Source organism: Ursus americanus, chromosome 6, assembly GCF_024610735.1.
Source record: "Ursus americanus isolate L20-20 chromosome 6, mUrsAme1.1.p, whole genome shotgun sequence".
In the NCBI taxonomy this organism is placed as follows: Eukaryota; Metazoa; Chordata; class Mammalia; order Carnivora; family Ursidae; genus Ursus; species Ursus americanus.
In genome coordinates, this window is record NC_142132.1 from 9,570,058 (window position 1) to 9,586,232 (window position 16,175).

The 16,175-nt window shown below is 51.9% G+C and overlaps 1 protein-coding gene across 21 annotated transcripts in view; it reads right to left on the minus strand.

Annotated features, from left to right (window-relative positions):
• TACC2 (transforming acidic coiled-coil containing protein 2) overlaps positions 1-16,175 on the minus strand; it is a 199,871-nt gene that overhangs the window by 36,493 nt on the left and 147,203 nt on the right. For 15 of the 21 annotated variants that reach the window (XM_045803335.2, XM_045803330.2, XM_045803329.2 and 12 more), the window contains 2 exons: positions 8,067-8,212; positions 169-1,480 (listed from right to left, as the gene is read on the minus strand). In XM_045803335.2, the coding sequence (XP_045659291.2) occupies positions 169-1,480; positions 8,067-8,212 (1,458 nt within the window). The remainder of the gene's footprint in view (positions 1-168; positions 1,481-8,066; positions 8,213-16,175) is intronic. The other 6 variants (XM_045803339.2, XM_087862629.1, XM_087862630.1 and 3 more) reach the window with 1 other exon arrangement.

A 16,175-nucleotide genomic window follows, 5' to 3' on the forward strand; every position in this document is an offset into this window, starting at 1 on the left:
GTGGGCACAGAGAGGAAGGGAAACAGGTACTGTGTTGCAAACCTGGCGGCATTATGGCTGATGGGGGGAAGGGTTAGGGCAGCCACGTTCATCCAGACACACGACCCGGGATCACAGCCAATGCACAGGCCCGCGTCTGATCTTACCACCTTGCGCCCCTGAACTTACGTCTTTAGTGGCGTCTTCTTCTTCTTGGCGGGCTTGTTCAGCCCATCGCCATCCACTCCATTGGCTTCGATGGCACTGGCTGGGATCTCAAAGGAGGCTGGCGATTTAGAAGGCGAGCTGGGGGTTTTCGAGGATGTCTTGAAAGGGTCAACGGATTCATCACAGGCGTCTGGGTCAAAGTTGTAGGACTGTTGGGGCAGTCTGGGGGAGTCTTGCATTTTGGAGGTGGAAGAAAAAGGGTTAAAATTGGGGTCATCCCACTTGTCAATATCAAAGGTGTAGGTACCTTTAGCAATAGGGATGTCATTGGGCTCATCGGGGGACCTGGTTGGCGAGGCAGGAGTGTTGTCGAGTTTCTCGGGGTTTTTTTTCATCTTTGGCCTCCTCAGGGGCATTTTGGCAACTGGCTTTTTGCCTAGCTTTTTGGTAGGAGGGGGGTTTTCCTGCTGGGTGTCCCAACTACCCTTGTCCTCAGAATAGTCAAACTCCAGCCTCACCGAGAGCCCTTTGACTGGGGAGTCCTCCTGCCCCCCACTATCTGATGGGGTCACCTCCACCGCCTCCGGAGCCGTGGCAAGAGGCCACGTTTTCCTTCCAACCGGGGGGGAGTTCTGCACTCTGCCACTTCCAGAAGCTGGGGGGATGGCCCCTTCGGCGGCCTCAGGGTCCAGAGGGCAGGCGGCCTTGGGCAGAGCAGTGGCTTCCAGGGGCGCCTCCTCCAAGAGGGCTGGTACAGAACCTTCCGTCTTGGCCAATTCCGGTTTTGTCTCGAATGCGCGACTCTCCTCGGTGGAGACAGGATTCTCTTCCAGTGGCTTCTGCTGTGTCTCTTTCACGGGGGGGGTTTCGGTGGGTTTCTTAGTGGTCTGCTTCTTTTTTAAGGAAGGTGGCCTTGGTTTTTTAGTTCGCTTAAGGGTACTGGAAGCACTGCTTGAACCCGTGCTGTACGTATCTGCAGCCGGAGCCACGGCCTCGGGGTTGCCTGAGCGGGAAGCACCATCAAAGTCACTGGCTTGCAGGCTGAGAGAGCGGGACAGCGTGGACTTGGAGACGGGCACAGAATCCGTGGATTTCCTCCGCGTGTTCACTTTGCATTCCTGACTCTTAGAGTCCGAGCAGCGGGGCTCCAAGGTCTGGAAGTCATCCACCAGCTCGATGCTGTCAAAGTCTAAGTTGTAAGTCCCGCTGCTGGCTATAGGCTTGTCTTCATCGAAGACGGCAGAGAAGGAGTGTGACGGGGGGCGGAAGGGGCTGCCTTCCACCGAGCTGCTGCGTGGGCCATCGGGGACAGAGGCCGGCTCAGCACCGCAGCCTGAGGAAGAGGAGACGAAGCCGTGAGTGAAGGACACGGGACACTGGAGCATGTCTCGTCTTGCGCCAGACTACTGCCCTTGAAGCCGAGGCCCCAGCCCCCTCCCCCAGGCCCTCACTGGGTGGGCGCCATGCTTGGGTACAAAGCCTGCTCTCACCCATCACTGGCTCCAGACCCTGGGTAGGCTTACCCGCCGGTTCCTCATCTGTAAAATGGGAGTGAGGAGGGCTGTTTAGGGAAGAGCTCAAATCATTCAGTCGTTCAAAAAAAACCTTTACCTAATTCCTAAGGCACCATTCTGGGCGTTGGGGATTCAACAATGAACAAAACAGACCAAATCCTTGCCCTCCCGGAAGTTACAGTCTTCAGGGAGAAGACAGTTCAGAAACAAATAAGCAAAATGTACAGACTACCAGATGGTGATAAGCACTAGGGAGAAAAACAGAGCCAGGGTAGGGGCACTGCAATTTGAAAATAAAGTAGTTGGCAAAGCCCTCCAAGGAGGAAACACTTAAGCAAAGATCAGAAACAAGGTAAAGGTGTGAACCAGGAGGATATTGGGGGGGGGGGCATCACAGGCAATAGGAACAGCAAGTGCAAAGGCCCTGGGGTAGAAGCATGCCTAGCGTGTTAAAGAAATAACAGAGTCCAGTATGACTAAAGCAAGGGAGAGGAAGACAGCCATTACCATCATCGAGCCTGTTCTTGACTACGCAGAGCTTATGGTGAGGAACCACGGGGAGACTTTCCGTGGAGGCGCCCAGGCCACTGCAGTAGGACTGAGTATGCCCCGCCTGCCACCTATCCCTACGCCAGGCATCCCCCATAATCTCTCTCTACAACTCTGCCTGCCACGCTCCTCTTTTTGGCCTTTCCTCTGGCCCAATCCCTCTCCTCCCTTTGCTGCTCTTCTTCCCAGCCTCTCCACCCCACAGCCACTGCCGGCCACAGAGGCTGCTCCTTATTTTAAAACACGCCGTGTACGCTCCACACGTTGGCCACGAGATGTTCCATCATCTCATGACCCCAATGCTCCACGGGGATCTGGCCAGCCCGGCCTTGGCTTGGCTACCCTGGGCTCTGCCCGCATCAGCTGGTGCCTTTCACGCATTTCTGGGTTCCCAGCTGTCCTGGGCAGTCAGCACGCCAGAAAACGAACACTATGTCACTGGACAAAGGAGGGCGCAAAGAGGTCTGCAGAAGGGACTGGAGAGTTGGCATAGGCATGGCCCGGGACAGCGTTCCCTAAGTTGTGTTTCACCGATGGGAGTTACACCCCCGACACCCACCCTGTGCCCATCTGGGCCAGAGGCCAGATAAAACACAGGGTGTTCAGTTAACTTTGCATTTCAGATCATTGAAAAAGGGTTTTCATATACATACGTCTTGGGAATGCCTCGCTTATCTGGGATTCAGATTTAACCGGACGCCCTGTATTTGCTGAGTCTGGTAGCCCTACCCTCCACCCCAACAAATGGACGTGGTTTGGGAAATGATCGGCCAACCCTGAACCAGCCTCTCGCTGGACATCTTCTCAGAGCAATGCACGTTCACCCCTGCAAATGCGCAGGGGTGAGTATTGGTGTGCTGCTTCCTGACTTCGCTCATGAGCAGATATTTCTCTTGGAGCACCTGGCAGAGAACCCCCGGCCCAGGAGATGACAATGCGAGGGAAGTCCAAGCCTCCTGAGTTCAGGAATGGGCCTGACTCATCTTTGCTCGCCCTGGACGGGTCACACCTTCTCTTGCAGGCTGGAAGCCGGTCTCTTCATGGCTCTAAACTTTCCCGTCTCTCCTGCACCCAGTGCCCCCCAGGCCCTACTTGCAGTATATGTCCTGGAAGACAGGGGGGGGGGCACTTCCTTAAAGCCTCAGAGCTCTTCCCACCAAATGATTCCTCCCTCACCTCAAAAACACTCCTGCTTCCCTCCCATCTCAAAAGAAGAAGTCTCCTCCCTGCTTCTTTCTAAAACCAACTTCCTCTCAACTTCCTCCAGGACCTGGCACCCTCAAGCACCCCATCCTCCTGCCTGGACATACAGCACAGAGGACTCAGAAGGACCAGAGGACGCAGGGGAACAAGTGCTTTCAAGGGGGCCTTGCGGGAGGGAGAAGGAGCCTCAGCCCATCCCACTGTGTCCAAAGCAAGGCCCACAGCCGCCAGCCTCCTCTCTCTCAAGCTGCACGGGCCTTCCAAGGCCCTTCAGATTGTTAGCAGTTCCCCAGAATCACGCAACATGCAACCATCTGCTCTCTGTCTGACCCAGAAGAAAAGCTCCCTACCTGCTTAACACCCTTTCCTCTTTAGAACTGACATTCCCTAATTAAATCATCATGGACCAGGAAACCCAGTCTTGCTGCAGGGCGTCTCGGCCTTGGCACTGAGGCTGTATCGGGATGGCTACTCCTTTGTAGGGGGGCTGTGCTGTTCGCTCAAGGATGTTAGGCAGTATCTTTGGCCTCTTAACCACTAGATACCACTGGCATCCTAAGCCCCGTTAGGACAACTAAAAATGTTTTAGAGGCGCCTGGGTGGCTCAGGCAGTTTAGCATCTGCCTTCAGCTCAGGTCATGGTCTCGGGGTCCCAGGATCACGCCCCACGTCGGGCTCCCTGCCCAGCAGGGCGTCTGTTTCTCCTTTGCCTCTGCCCATCCCCCCCTTCTTGTGCGCTCTCTCTCTCACATAAATAAATAAAATCTTTAAAAAAAAGTTTCTAAAAATTGTCAAATGTCCCCTTGAGGGGCACCATCGTCCCTGGCTGAGAACAGCTGTCTCATTGTGTGGTCGTTAAGCAGGTCAGTCCACAGGGCCCATTACAGGGCCGGGAGGGCCTGAGTCAATCTGAAGACAATGGCCACGAACTACCATATGGAATCCAACCAGGGTCTCAGCAAAGGCCACACTTCCCATGGGGCAGGGAGGAAAGGTCTAGAGCAGGCAGGGCACGGTGTCTCCAGTCACCTCCAAGGCCCCCACATGGGCCTTCCCAAGCAGTCTCTCAGCGAGGGTAAGAAAACAGGCTTCAGGGGCGCCTGGGTGGCTCAGTCATTAAGCGTCTGCCTTCAGCTCAGGTCATGATCCCAGAGTCCTGGGATCAAGCCCCGCATCGGGCTCCCTGCTCAGTGGGAAGCCTGCTTCTCCCTCTCCCACTCCCCCTGCTTGTGTTCCCTCTCTCGCTGCCTCTCTCTCTCTGTCAAATAAATAAATAAATAATCTTAAAGAAAAGAAAAGAAAAGAAAAGAAAAGAGAAGAAAAGAAAAGAAAACAGGCTTCACCCCATGGGGAAGCAATTGCCAAGGAGGGAGGGCCACCATCGAAGGGGCACACCTGGTTTCCTGACCACCTGCTTGCACCTGACAACTGCTGTGTCCATCCTCTGCCTCAGGGTACTTAAATGCACCAACTTACTCCACCTGCAGAGTGCAGCCTGGTTTCCCAACAGAAGGGAGTCAAGAGGTCTGGGTTCCAATCCCAGAGCCCCTCACGTGCTGCGAGATAGAGGGCGAGGTCTGGAAGCTGCACATCTCACTGGGGAAGCAGGAGATGCCATCTGACACGCACGGATGCTGTAAGCACGGGGGATGATTCTTGGCTGAGTCAGCGATGAAACTCACAAAGAGCCCAGCGCAGGCCTGGCACACGGTGGACACTTACACGGGAGCTACTGTTTAATGATGCAACATTTCCTTCTGTCCCCCATCAGCCAGTTCTGAGCTCTAGGAACACGGCCACCATACAGCAGCCACCCACACTGCGATCTCAGAACCACGGAAGGTCAGAAAGGGAAGGAGGATCTCGGAGGACCGGCAGGCTGCCCTCTTCATGTTATGGGTAAGAAAACCGGGCTCAGACAAGCTGCATCCGGGCCCAGGCCGGCCCAGACGAAGGGTAGATACAGGCAAACCCCCAGCATCCTCCCCATCCTCCTGTCCCGTGGGGCATGACCATGCTGGCAGGACCCAAGGCGAGGCAACCGACTGGTTGTTTTTGACAATGTGGGTTTCCAGGGGAGCAAATCATGTCTTTATTCACAGCCAAGGGTCTAATCTATTATTTCATGTGGCTCTTTCGGCACTTTTACCAATATCCCGGGTGCTTTGCAGATGAAAACCAAACAATAGATACCCCCCCCCCCCCACACACATGCCCTTTCTTTCCTGCGGTTCTCAGAAGGAACCCTTCTTCCCCTCTAGCCACCTCTGAAAGCAGGCACATCCACTGGTCACGCCTCTGCTGTGCCCCATGCTGTCTGCAGAACGGACAGGCAGCCTTTTCAAACAAGGGCTGCGAATCAAATGGATCTTTGTACAGCCCAAGCCCGGGGGGCTTTAAGCAGTCACGATCCCAACCGTAAGAGCCCTTATTGTGTAAGCCACATATATTTAGCTTCACTGGAGTTTTCCAAGAAGGAGAAACACAAAGTCCCTGTTCAAAGACTCCAACCGATGTAATCAAAAGTTCTGTGGGGCTGTGACTCGTGGCGATTACCAGCTCCACCCTCTTCCGGGTGGGGGTTACCTCCTAATCCCCTGCAACGCTCATTCGTTCTGAAGTTGCCCTCTAAGAAAGAGGCGGGAGCTGTGCATGTGTTTGTTTTTAAGAACGGAGACCGTTCTTTGCTTTGTTGAAAAGCAAGTCAGGCAGAAGAAACAAGGACAGGCCACAGAAAAGAACAGAAGCAGCAAACCATCCCCAGACGCTGTCAGGATGCGTGGCTGGGAATCCTAGAGAGCGCACATCAACTCACAGCAATGGCCCTTCCCTGTTTACTCCTTGGTGCGGGCGGATGAATCGCACACCGTAATACACCATCCTTTTCTTCTCAATTCTTTCCTAAAGTATCCCACACGTTTGTGGGCATGAACTTGTATCCACAAAAAAAGATGGTTTATCTCCACTCACGTGTTTGATCTAGGGATGACAATCTATTTGTCATTCATTTTCCATTAAACCTAAGATTTTTTTTCACAGTACTATAGGAAATGAATTTTTATATGCTTCATAATATGAAAGAAAAAATGGGAACGCTAAAAAACTCTCAGCAGTCCTTCCGGCTCCTTCCCCACCTTAAAATCAAATAAACTGCAATAATTTCTCTCTCAGGGCCCAGCCCCTGGATGAGCCATGCAGAATCAGACACTACTAGCTGACGAGCTGTCAGAGATGGGAGAATATGAAAACTGCCTTTGTCAGATACCAGCAAAGACATCTGCCCTCCCCCCAAAATGGTCCTAACCCTTCCTTCCAGGACCGGGGAGCATATCTGCTCAGGAATCAGCCCCAGAGTCTACCCTTTCTAAAATAATAGTCTGTTTGAACCCAGGGCAGGTAGAAAGAATTCTACCCATTTCTTTGTAAAACCAACATCAAGGTCAAAATGTCATTTGACTTTACAGTTCACCTGGCTTCTGGCCAGGGCAAGAGTACAAATGGAGGCCCAGCCATCAACTTGCTCCTTCTCCTCCCACCTAAGCTCCATCCCTTACCTGGGGTGGCCTTAAGCACAGGTATGTGGACACTCCACCTGTAGGTCCCAGTCCCCACCCTGGTTCCTCCCTGGCTGAGAGGTATAAACATGGGTACATTCAGCCCTGGGAAGATGGGCCATGAGAAGGGGACTGGGTGGGCCCAGGAAGTGGCTGCCCCCAGGTATCTAGAGTGTGGTCTAAGAGACTGGCCCTGCGGCCTCACCACAGAGAGAGGACTGTGGCTGGATGAAAGCCAGCGTGGGGCCCTCGAAAATACACGGCCCAAAGCAGGAAGGTAGTCCAGATCTAAGGACAGTCCCACCTGGCCCTCTGACCGGCCTGCAGGGCCATTTCTGGCAGTCCCCACCTCCTTCCTGGTCTCTTGTTAAACTTCCACACTGGAGATGGTCCCACCCCGGCTGGTTTAACTGGAGGACGGACGCACAAAACACCAGCCGGGTGGGCAGGCTGGGGCTGAGGACTGAGACCTGTCCCATTCCCCGTACTTCCAGCAATCCCATCTGAAAGGTATGGAGAGATCTGTGTTTTAAGTCACAATGGGGGAGAAAGGAGGCAGGAAAGTGATATGAAGTCAGGTACCTTGAGGTTAATGAGGAATAAATGAACCATCCATGCGTGGGTTTGGCTATCTATGGCTTTCTCTTCTTTCCCATTTACTACGTATCTCCATTCCCGAGCCTATGGGGGCTACGGTCTTTAATAAAAATGCAGATTCATGTGGGCTGTCAAGCACCAGTGTTCTTATGGGAGCCAAGGGCCACATATTAGCATCCAAGGTAGAAGCCCTAATAGAAACCTCCCAGACCCACTGACCCCTCAAACCCAATTCTGGATGCCAAGTGAAAGGTACCCAGAGCTAAATGCGTGGTTTCCCCACAGGCCTCCCCTAAACATCATCAAAGCAGACAGAATTATCCACTATATCTGCTCACTCTTAGTTTTCACTCACGAAACAGCTCGGAGCAGAGAGGCCCCAGTGCCTGGGTAGTGTCTAAGGAGCTCCAGCAACGGCCCCCGGGAGTGGGTGCCCCACTCCAGCTACCCCAGCCCAGGGCTGCTCCCAAGCTTCCCCGGGTGGGTGGGGGGAGCGCCTGACCTTGGTTACCTGGTTCTTCCAGGGGAGGCTGTGTGCTGATCTCAGGTTCTGGAGTGACTTCGGGGGGCGGCGGGGGTGGGGCTGGTGGAGCTTTGACAGGAGTCGTCGACTCGGGGGTCTCAAATGCTTCTTCAGAGTCAGAACTCCTGATGGAGAGAGGAGGAGAGAAACACGGGGTTAGGCAGGGGCCAGGGGCCAGTGCTGCTGAGGCTGTGTGGCCTCTGACCCCCGCCTGGGACTGCTAGAACCAGGCTTGTTGCCTAATTAAGCTGTTCGAGGACAGATGTGAGGAAAGTCATTTCCCAGCATGATTCCCAAGAGTGAATCTCATTATCACCAGCTTTATTCCCAAATGACATATGCCTTGAACTTAGCCCGAGAAATACATACTTCTGGCCTCAGTGACAAATACAAACACCGGGGAATCTTTTGATCAACTCTGGCACCAATTCGGTCACACTGATATTCCCAGGAACACATTTCGATGCCATGGTTCCAACACATCACAGGGTCCCCATTCCGTGAAACCAAATTGCATATGGCCTCTCCCCATCCATCATTCTCTCCCACTGCCCTTCCTTCCCAGGGCTTCTCGTAACTTATTATAGACGTATTCACCTCCTAATTGTGTTAATTATCTTTCTCATCTACTGGGCTTCAAGGCCATGAGGGCAGCTGGCCTTATTTATTACAGCATTGCGGAGCCTAAGCCAGGAGGCGGTGAATAAACATCTGTTGAATGAATGAGTGAATGAAGGAAGGAAGGAAAGCAAGCTGGCAAGGCAGCTCTCCGGAGGATGTGCCAGACCAAGACATAAAACACAGCCTGCTGACCGCAACGATACGATAATGACCACTGCCGCTCTGCGGGAGGCTCTGCTCTCCGGAAGATTCTTCATCCAGAGAACTGCGCCCAAATTCCACCCAGAGGACACCCGCCCCAGAAATAAGGGGGAGGCTGCTCAGCAAACTAAAGCCTTATCCTGGGCTCCAGAAAACCCAGAGCAGACAGCCCTTCTCCATTACCCTGCTTCTACTGGGCGTTCAATTTTAAGCCAGAAAGAATGAGACCTCCCCAAATCGTGGAGCCAGGCCTGTGTCCTCGGGCCACGGGGCAGCTCCCGCCTTGCACACAATGCCCAGTGGTGCGCGGTCCTAGACTACCCTCACTCTGAGATGCCCGAGCCCCAGCCCCTGGGCTGATTCCCGACTCAGGATAGTATACAGTGACTAAAATGCCGCTTACTCATTCGCAACAAGGAAGGTCTTTATCAAGACAGTGGATACTTAGAGGACTGCGGCTGGCACGAGTGACCCAGCAGGCAAATCTGGGTGAAGATGTTTGTAATCAGAGGGTGACGAGCCAGGTGAGTATGGAGCAGGAAATGCTCCCGCTGCTGAGCTGCTGCAAGGGTCCAAGGACTCGTGACCTCCACAGAGGACAGCCTCTACTTCTAAGACTATCTGTCAGCCGGCAGAGAGAACCAGGAACCAAGCCAATCCCTCCACCGTCAGCCAGCACAGGAAAAAGGAGCCATTTGGGGAGTTCTCCTTCAGAAATATCTACACATTGATGTTTTTACAACTTGTTAGAGACTCATTTTATCAGTGCCAAAGACCCCACCCCCAAGAATCCTGGCTCCTGCAACCAGCCCCAAAGCCCTCCAGGGATCCAAAGAGATGAACAGAAACACCAGAGCTGCTTTTGATGGCATCCAATGAGCCGAAGCTTGCATACTATCAAATTTCGTGAGGAAAGCCTGAAACCCTCCCCACAGGACAGGGGCCATGCTGACCTTTTACAAACACACATGAATATTAAACGCCTTCGCTTTGGTCCAGGGAAGTGAAGATCCACACTTGGCCAACAAGAGATCAAGGTACCTGAGTGTTGCAGAGTCCGTTTACCGGCATGAAAAACACAAGGAAGTTACACGAGGCAGTATCGAAGAGAAACAAGAGTTCGGATCACCCGGGGGGGCCCCAGACGTCACCCTGCCCCCAGCACTGCACGCGTCTGGGGCAACACTGACAAGACGCACGGAGCCAACTTGCCTCTTTCCAGAGTTTCCTTGAAGGGCCATCAGACTGGAGTCCCCACTGCTGGTCACTGCTGTCCACATCCACTGGGCCCATTCCACCAGGGGCCATATCCTCCAGGAGGCAAAAGCCATCTCTGCTGAAGGACAGCCTTGGTCCCCTGAAGTCCCACCCCCGATTCCCCTGCCGTATCTCTGGGATCTAAATCTGTCCACGATGTCAGGAAGGAGTTAGCCACACTGCCGGCCACAGGCGCTGCAAGCTTCTCCAGCGTGCAGGAGAGACGTGGAGTGAGAGGCTGCGTGCTCCTCCCGTGGCTTCTGCAACCCCAGGGCCCTGGCGATGTGCGGCTTTAGAGCACAAAGGACCCCTGCTCTTTCCCAACAGCACAAGCAAGTGACAGGGAGGGCCGGATGCTCTTGGGTCCGAGCTGCTGAATTCCAATGAGGTCTCTCGGACTGCAGCTGCCCAGCCCGGCGCACCTGCTCAGAAGGGGCCACCATTCCCCACTGCCCTGTGCGGGACGGAGAGGGCACATCCAGCCACTTTGTGGTTCCTTGCCTGTTTACCATGAACTGTTTCTGCATCAAAACACCACGGGCGACCGTGGACCCTAAGAATGGCATTCACTTCCGGTGATGCCTGCGTTGTGTTCACATTTCCGCTCCCTCTCCCAGGAGCAGAGAGCAAGTTAATTAGAGGAGGCGGATGGCAGCTTTTTTAATTAGCTCTTTTTCCCCTATTCAGTTTCCCAGAGGGCTCAGAAACATTTCCAAGAGCAAGGATTTCTGTAGTCCACCCACAAAGAGCCTGTACATAAAAATAAAGCAGCACTTTGGAGGCCCAATGCAAAAAAGCAGCTCCCCTTGGCTGTTTGATTTTTTTTTTCTACTAGAAAAAACCGAAGTACAATAAGTGATTCTGTTAAGGCTCCGCACACTTTCAAAATGAAAGAAAAGGAAATTAATTTGCTGCAAAGATGCACCAGAAAGAATGTGCCACTCCGGTCTGCTAAAACATTTCTAAATTAGAGAAAAATGCATTTACTGGGATATGCATACGCTATGTTCACTGGATAAGTAAATATGCAAATGCATGCAAATGAAATGTCTTTCCCTAGTGTAAAAAGATAGCTCCTAATGACCATGCATGAAATATGGGGACTTTAATTCCCAGCATGAAAAGCTTTATAATAGTTATCATATGCTGAACTTTTGTTATCTGTCAGGCACTGGGCGAGGCCCATTTGTACATTTCTCTATCATCTTCAAAAACAGCCTGCCTTCTGGAGAGCAGGTCCACTTTACAGATGGCGTAACTACTATGGCTTAGGGAAGCAAATTATTTTGCCCTTGGCCATCTAGTTAGCAAGCAATGAAAGATGGGCTCAGATCTAGAACTGTCTGCCTATCATTCTCCACAGCAGAACTCTTCTTCCAAATGAATCCTAGGCGTGGAGAAAAGCAGTATTTCATTTATTTTATAAGCTCAATTTAGAAGATACTCTTATGATAAAGTCTGTCATTGGGAACAACAAAGGGATCTTGACAAACTTGAACATTTGACACCAGGGGTTGGGGATGCCAATCGCAGCATCAGACCTGCTAATTGCTCCCCGGTTGCACACGACCAGGCAGAGCCCTGACGCAGACTGATGAGTGATTGCAAACAGCACCTGTTTTTTAACAGCTTGTCCCGCGATCATGGGATATTCTTTAATAAGGCAGACAGGGCCGAAGAGCTACCTAGCAAAACCAAATTCACCCAGCAGCACAGGGCAATACGCTGATGGTACCCAATGCCACACGGTGTGCTGTGCGTGGAAGGGAAGACAGAAACATGTAACCCCAAGTCCCGACAGACGGTGCTAGCCGCCACTGAAACCACACCTGCCAAGCTCCCCAGGTGTGTGTTGGCCAAGTTTTAGAGTATCTTTTCAAATGTGTTCTCAGATTTCAGAGAACCTCTATAATATAGTTCTGAGGTCCCACGGAGCACAGGCTGAAAACCTCTGCTCCACGCACTGCAGGTATTCCCTCCGCAGACGACACACAGTGTTAAAACGGAGCACTTTATGGAAACTGTCCCCAAAGCAAGGCGGCTGGCAAAATGTAGAACCCTAGAGCCTGTTGCCCTATCTTTTTGCTTTACTTTCAATATTTTCATGTTTTACTCCTATGAACTATAACAACAAAATAGTATAAGGTCAGTACCCACAAATACATTAATGTAATAAGTTAGCATAACATATGATAAAGTTAGTATAACATAATCACACATACACACAAAAGTATGTGTGAGTGTGTACGTGTATAAATAAAACATGGGTATCTTTTTCTTTAGTTTACTTACAATCCCTATTTCCAACATGGGGTTCAATGTGGGGTTTGAACTCACGACCCCCCGAGATCAAGAGTCACACACCCTACTGACTGAGCCAGAGAGGTGCCCCAAAACCTGGGTATCTCTTACCAAAGAGGTGCTTTAAATGTTGTTTTTCAGCTTATCATGGAACAGTGACATTTTGCTCAAGTTTTATGGGAGGTAATTCAAGGGCTTGGGAAAAGAAATCTCGAACACCGTAGAATGACTCTTCCAACCCCGAGGATGGAAGAAAATGTCCTATTCCAACACGCTTATCACGTCCTTTTCAACAGGCAAGGAAACTGAGGCCAGGAGAGCTGCAGTGACTTCCCAAGGTAACCAGCCCGTTCTGGCACAGCCTCGGCGGGACCTTCCATAGAACCAACCTGCTTTCATTAAACGCTGACTCTAAGTAAGAGCCCCCCTCCCCATCCTAACTGCAGTGCCCCGCCACCTGGAAATCTAAAGTTACCTATACTTGAGTGCTATCTGATTATCAAGAAATAGTTCATTCTTTTTTTTTTTTTTAAGATTTTAATCTATTTATTTTCGAGCAAGGGAGGGGGAGAGAGAGAAAGAGGGAGAGGGAGAGAGAGGACTCTGTGCTGAGCATGGAGCCCCATGTGGGGCCTGATCCCACGACCCCCAATCATGACCCGAGTCAAAACCAAGAGTCGGCCACTCAACCGACTGAGCCACCCAGACACCAAGAAATACATCATTCTTAAGCATTGCTAAAGGGACGTTATCTATCTAGAAAGTTCTCTGTTTTGTTTTTTTTTTTTAAGATTTTACTTATTTATTTGACAGAGAGAGAGAGAGAGACAGCGAGAGAGGGAACACAAGCAGGGGGAGTGGGAGAGGAAGAAGCAGGCTCCCAGCGGAGGAGCCTGATGTGGGACTCGATCCCAGGACTCTGGGATCAAGCCCTGAGCCGAAGGCAGACGCTTAACAAGTGAGCCACCCAGGTGCCCCTAGAAAGTTCTCTATTTCTACAGCAATTTCTCAGAATTCTAGCGTAAGTCGGCCTGGGGATAGAGGTTTTGCAACCCCCCACCCACCAGGAGTGAAAGGCCACAGTGCAGGCACTCAGGAGGCTGGGGCTCCCGGTGACAGAAGCCCCACCCTCTCAGGTCCTCCTGGAGGGCCCAGCTGGGCAAGAGGGGCAGGTGTCCCTCCGGCCCCCCTCCCTGTGAGACCAAACCCAGGGAGAGGTCATAGTGCTGGCCCAGAGCCCTGCGTCGGGACGAGGCTCACATCCTTCAGGCCTAAAGACCACCTGCCATCCCTGAAGAGAGGGAGACCTTCCAGAAACAAAACGGAGCTCTCGGCAGATCAGACCGGCTTCTTCATCTCCGCAGCTAAGGGTTTGATGGATTTGTACGTGAGAGGGTATTTTTGAAACTGCCTTGCACTAAATTCTATTCATCGAAATATTCTGCTTTAGGCAGCCTTGTCAAGAAATGCTGTCTCTGTCGCCACATGTGTGCACACTCGCGCGCACACCCACACACGCTTCCCTCCTGCCGAAAACAACTTGACCAGACTGGCAATTTTTTGGAGCTGACTGAAAAGAGTCCTTCACTGTCATGTCCCCATCCTGCAGATAGAGAAGCAATCCGCTCTACAAGATCCCTCCTCGACACGTCGGTCAAGGAGGGACATTATTTCAACATGACCCAGCGCACAGACCCTTCTCGGATTGGGAGGTGACCGAGGAGGCCACGGTCAGGTGCTGTCTTCCACAAACACACAGCTAGTTCTGGCGAGCCAGGCTGCTGGAGTTTTCCAGGCTGACGCTCCAGGGGAAAAAAAATCAAAGCACATGACAGCACCCTTAAACCAAGATTCCCAGCACCCAGCATCTGTCGGGTTTCTGAGGCGGGTCCCATTTTCAGATTCCAGCCGCTAGCACTTGGTGGGTACTGTGAGATACCATCAGGGCTCCCGGGGCACGCGCAATCACACACTGGCCGCTTCTAGGTTAGGGGCACCCCCAATGAGGAAAGTGGTGTGGGGAAGACATAAGAGCACACATAAATCCAATGGAATAGGAGAGACAGAATCCCCCCCCCCAAGCAATGAATGTCTCCCATAGAAGTCCTTCCAGCTACGACACTCGCTATATCTGAGTGAATGCAGGCAAGTCACCTGACCATGCGGGCCCTTGGACTGTTTGTCCAATAAGTGGGAAAAACAACTAAAAGGATCATTCCTTCCCCTTATACTGCAGCTGATTCTGCCCTTGGCCTACAGCCCTTAGAAATCTGGGGGAATGTGATTTGCTAGCAAGCTAAGTCTTCCTTTTTATTTACTCACAGCTACTGATTTGGACCTGAAGGAGAATCTGGAGCCTACACACTGTGTGGGATGGCTGTCCTGCCGGGCCGCCTGTGAACAGAAGTGTGTCCTGGAGGACACAGGGACTCTCAGGGTCACGCTGACCTTGACTTCATCCTTCACTCGAGGAGCACATAACCCATACACCCCAGGGTCAGGGGAGGGTTTCCAGAATGGAGGAGGCTCAGTGTGGGTTGTGTGGGGGCATACAAATGTGCCCAACGAAACAGCCCCCCACACACTACATTTTGAAACGGACTTATTTGCAACAACACTAGGCACTCAGCAGAGCAGACTCTCCGTGGCTGAGTGCCTTAGTGCAAGCAGTGTCGGTTGAAGGCCGAGCCGGCAGCCCCAGGCTCCCGATTCCACCTGTTTGTAACTGGATCCTGGAGAAATGCCAGAATGCCAATCAAGTCCCAGGAGAAATAAAGAGAAAGGACTCGACTGCCCTTTAATGGTCTTGCCTTCCGCAATGATATCGCCGAAATCTCATCTTTGTAGCTGAACTCCTTGCTTGGGTAACTTAAGCTGGAATCTTTAAACTCAGATTCTTAAAAATCTAACTGGAAATAAGATATTCCTAGATGCTAGCAAGACAAGAATGGAACACACAGAACCGAGAAAGACCTAAGAAGGAGCTTCCAACGGACTGTCATTAAGAGTTCTTCTCTTTTCTCCAGAGAGAACTCCAGAGCACGCTACCTGGTCAGACTGCTAACAAGCAAAGTTTCCCACCCAGCCAAGACACCACCAGCCATCAAGAAGACACAAGAATGTCTCTGTTCAACCACGGGTGCTGAAGATCCTACACATTCCTCAGTGAAAAGTTCTGGTCTTGTCCGAAAACATTCTTATCCGCCTTTCATACACCGTTCTAATAGGCTTGTGCTATGGACCGAATGTGTGTGTGTGTCCCCAAAATTCATGTTGAAATCTCATTCCCAACATGACGTAGGTGATTCAAACCTGATCAGGCCCCCGTGAAGGGTAAGCGTGGCCTCTTACGAAAGACACCCCAGGGAATGGCCTTGCCCCTTCTGCCAGATGAGGACACAGTAAGAACACGACCGCCTATGAACAAGGAATCAGGCTCGCACCAGACATCAAATCTGCTGGTGCCGTGACCGTGGATCCCCCAGCCTCCCAGCCCGTGAGGAATAAATGTTGGTTGTCTAAGCTGCCCCCTCTATGGCACTTTCATCATCCCAGCCCCAACAGACCAAGACAGTCTGGTACCTCGCCTCTGAAACCAAAACAAATCAGAAGGGGCAGGGAAGACAGACGCGTAGATAGCATCTATGAAGCCTGAGTGATCCGCGAGACAGAAGGACTGTAAAAGAAGATGCAAGAACTCGGAAAGAA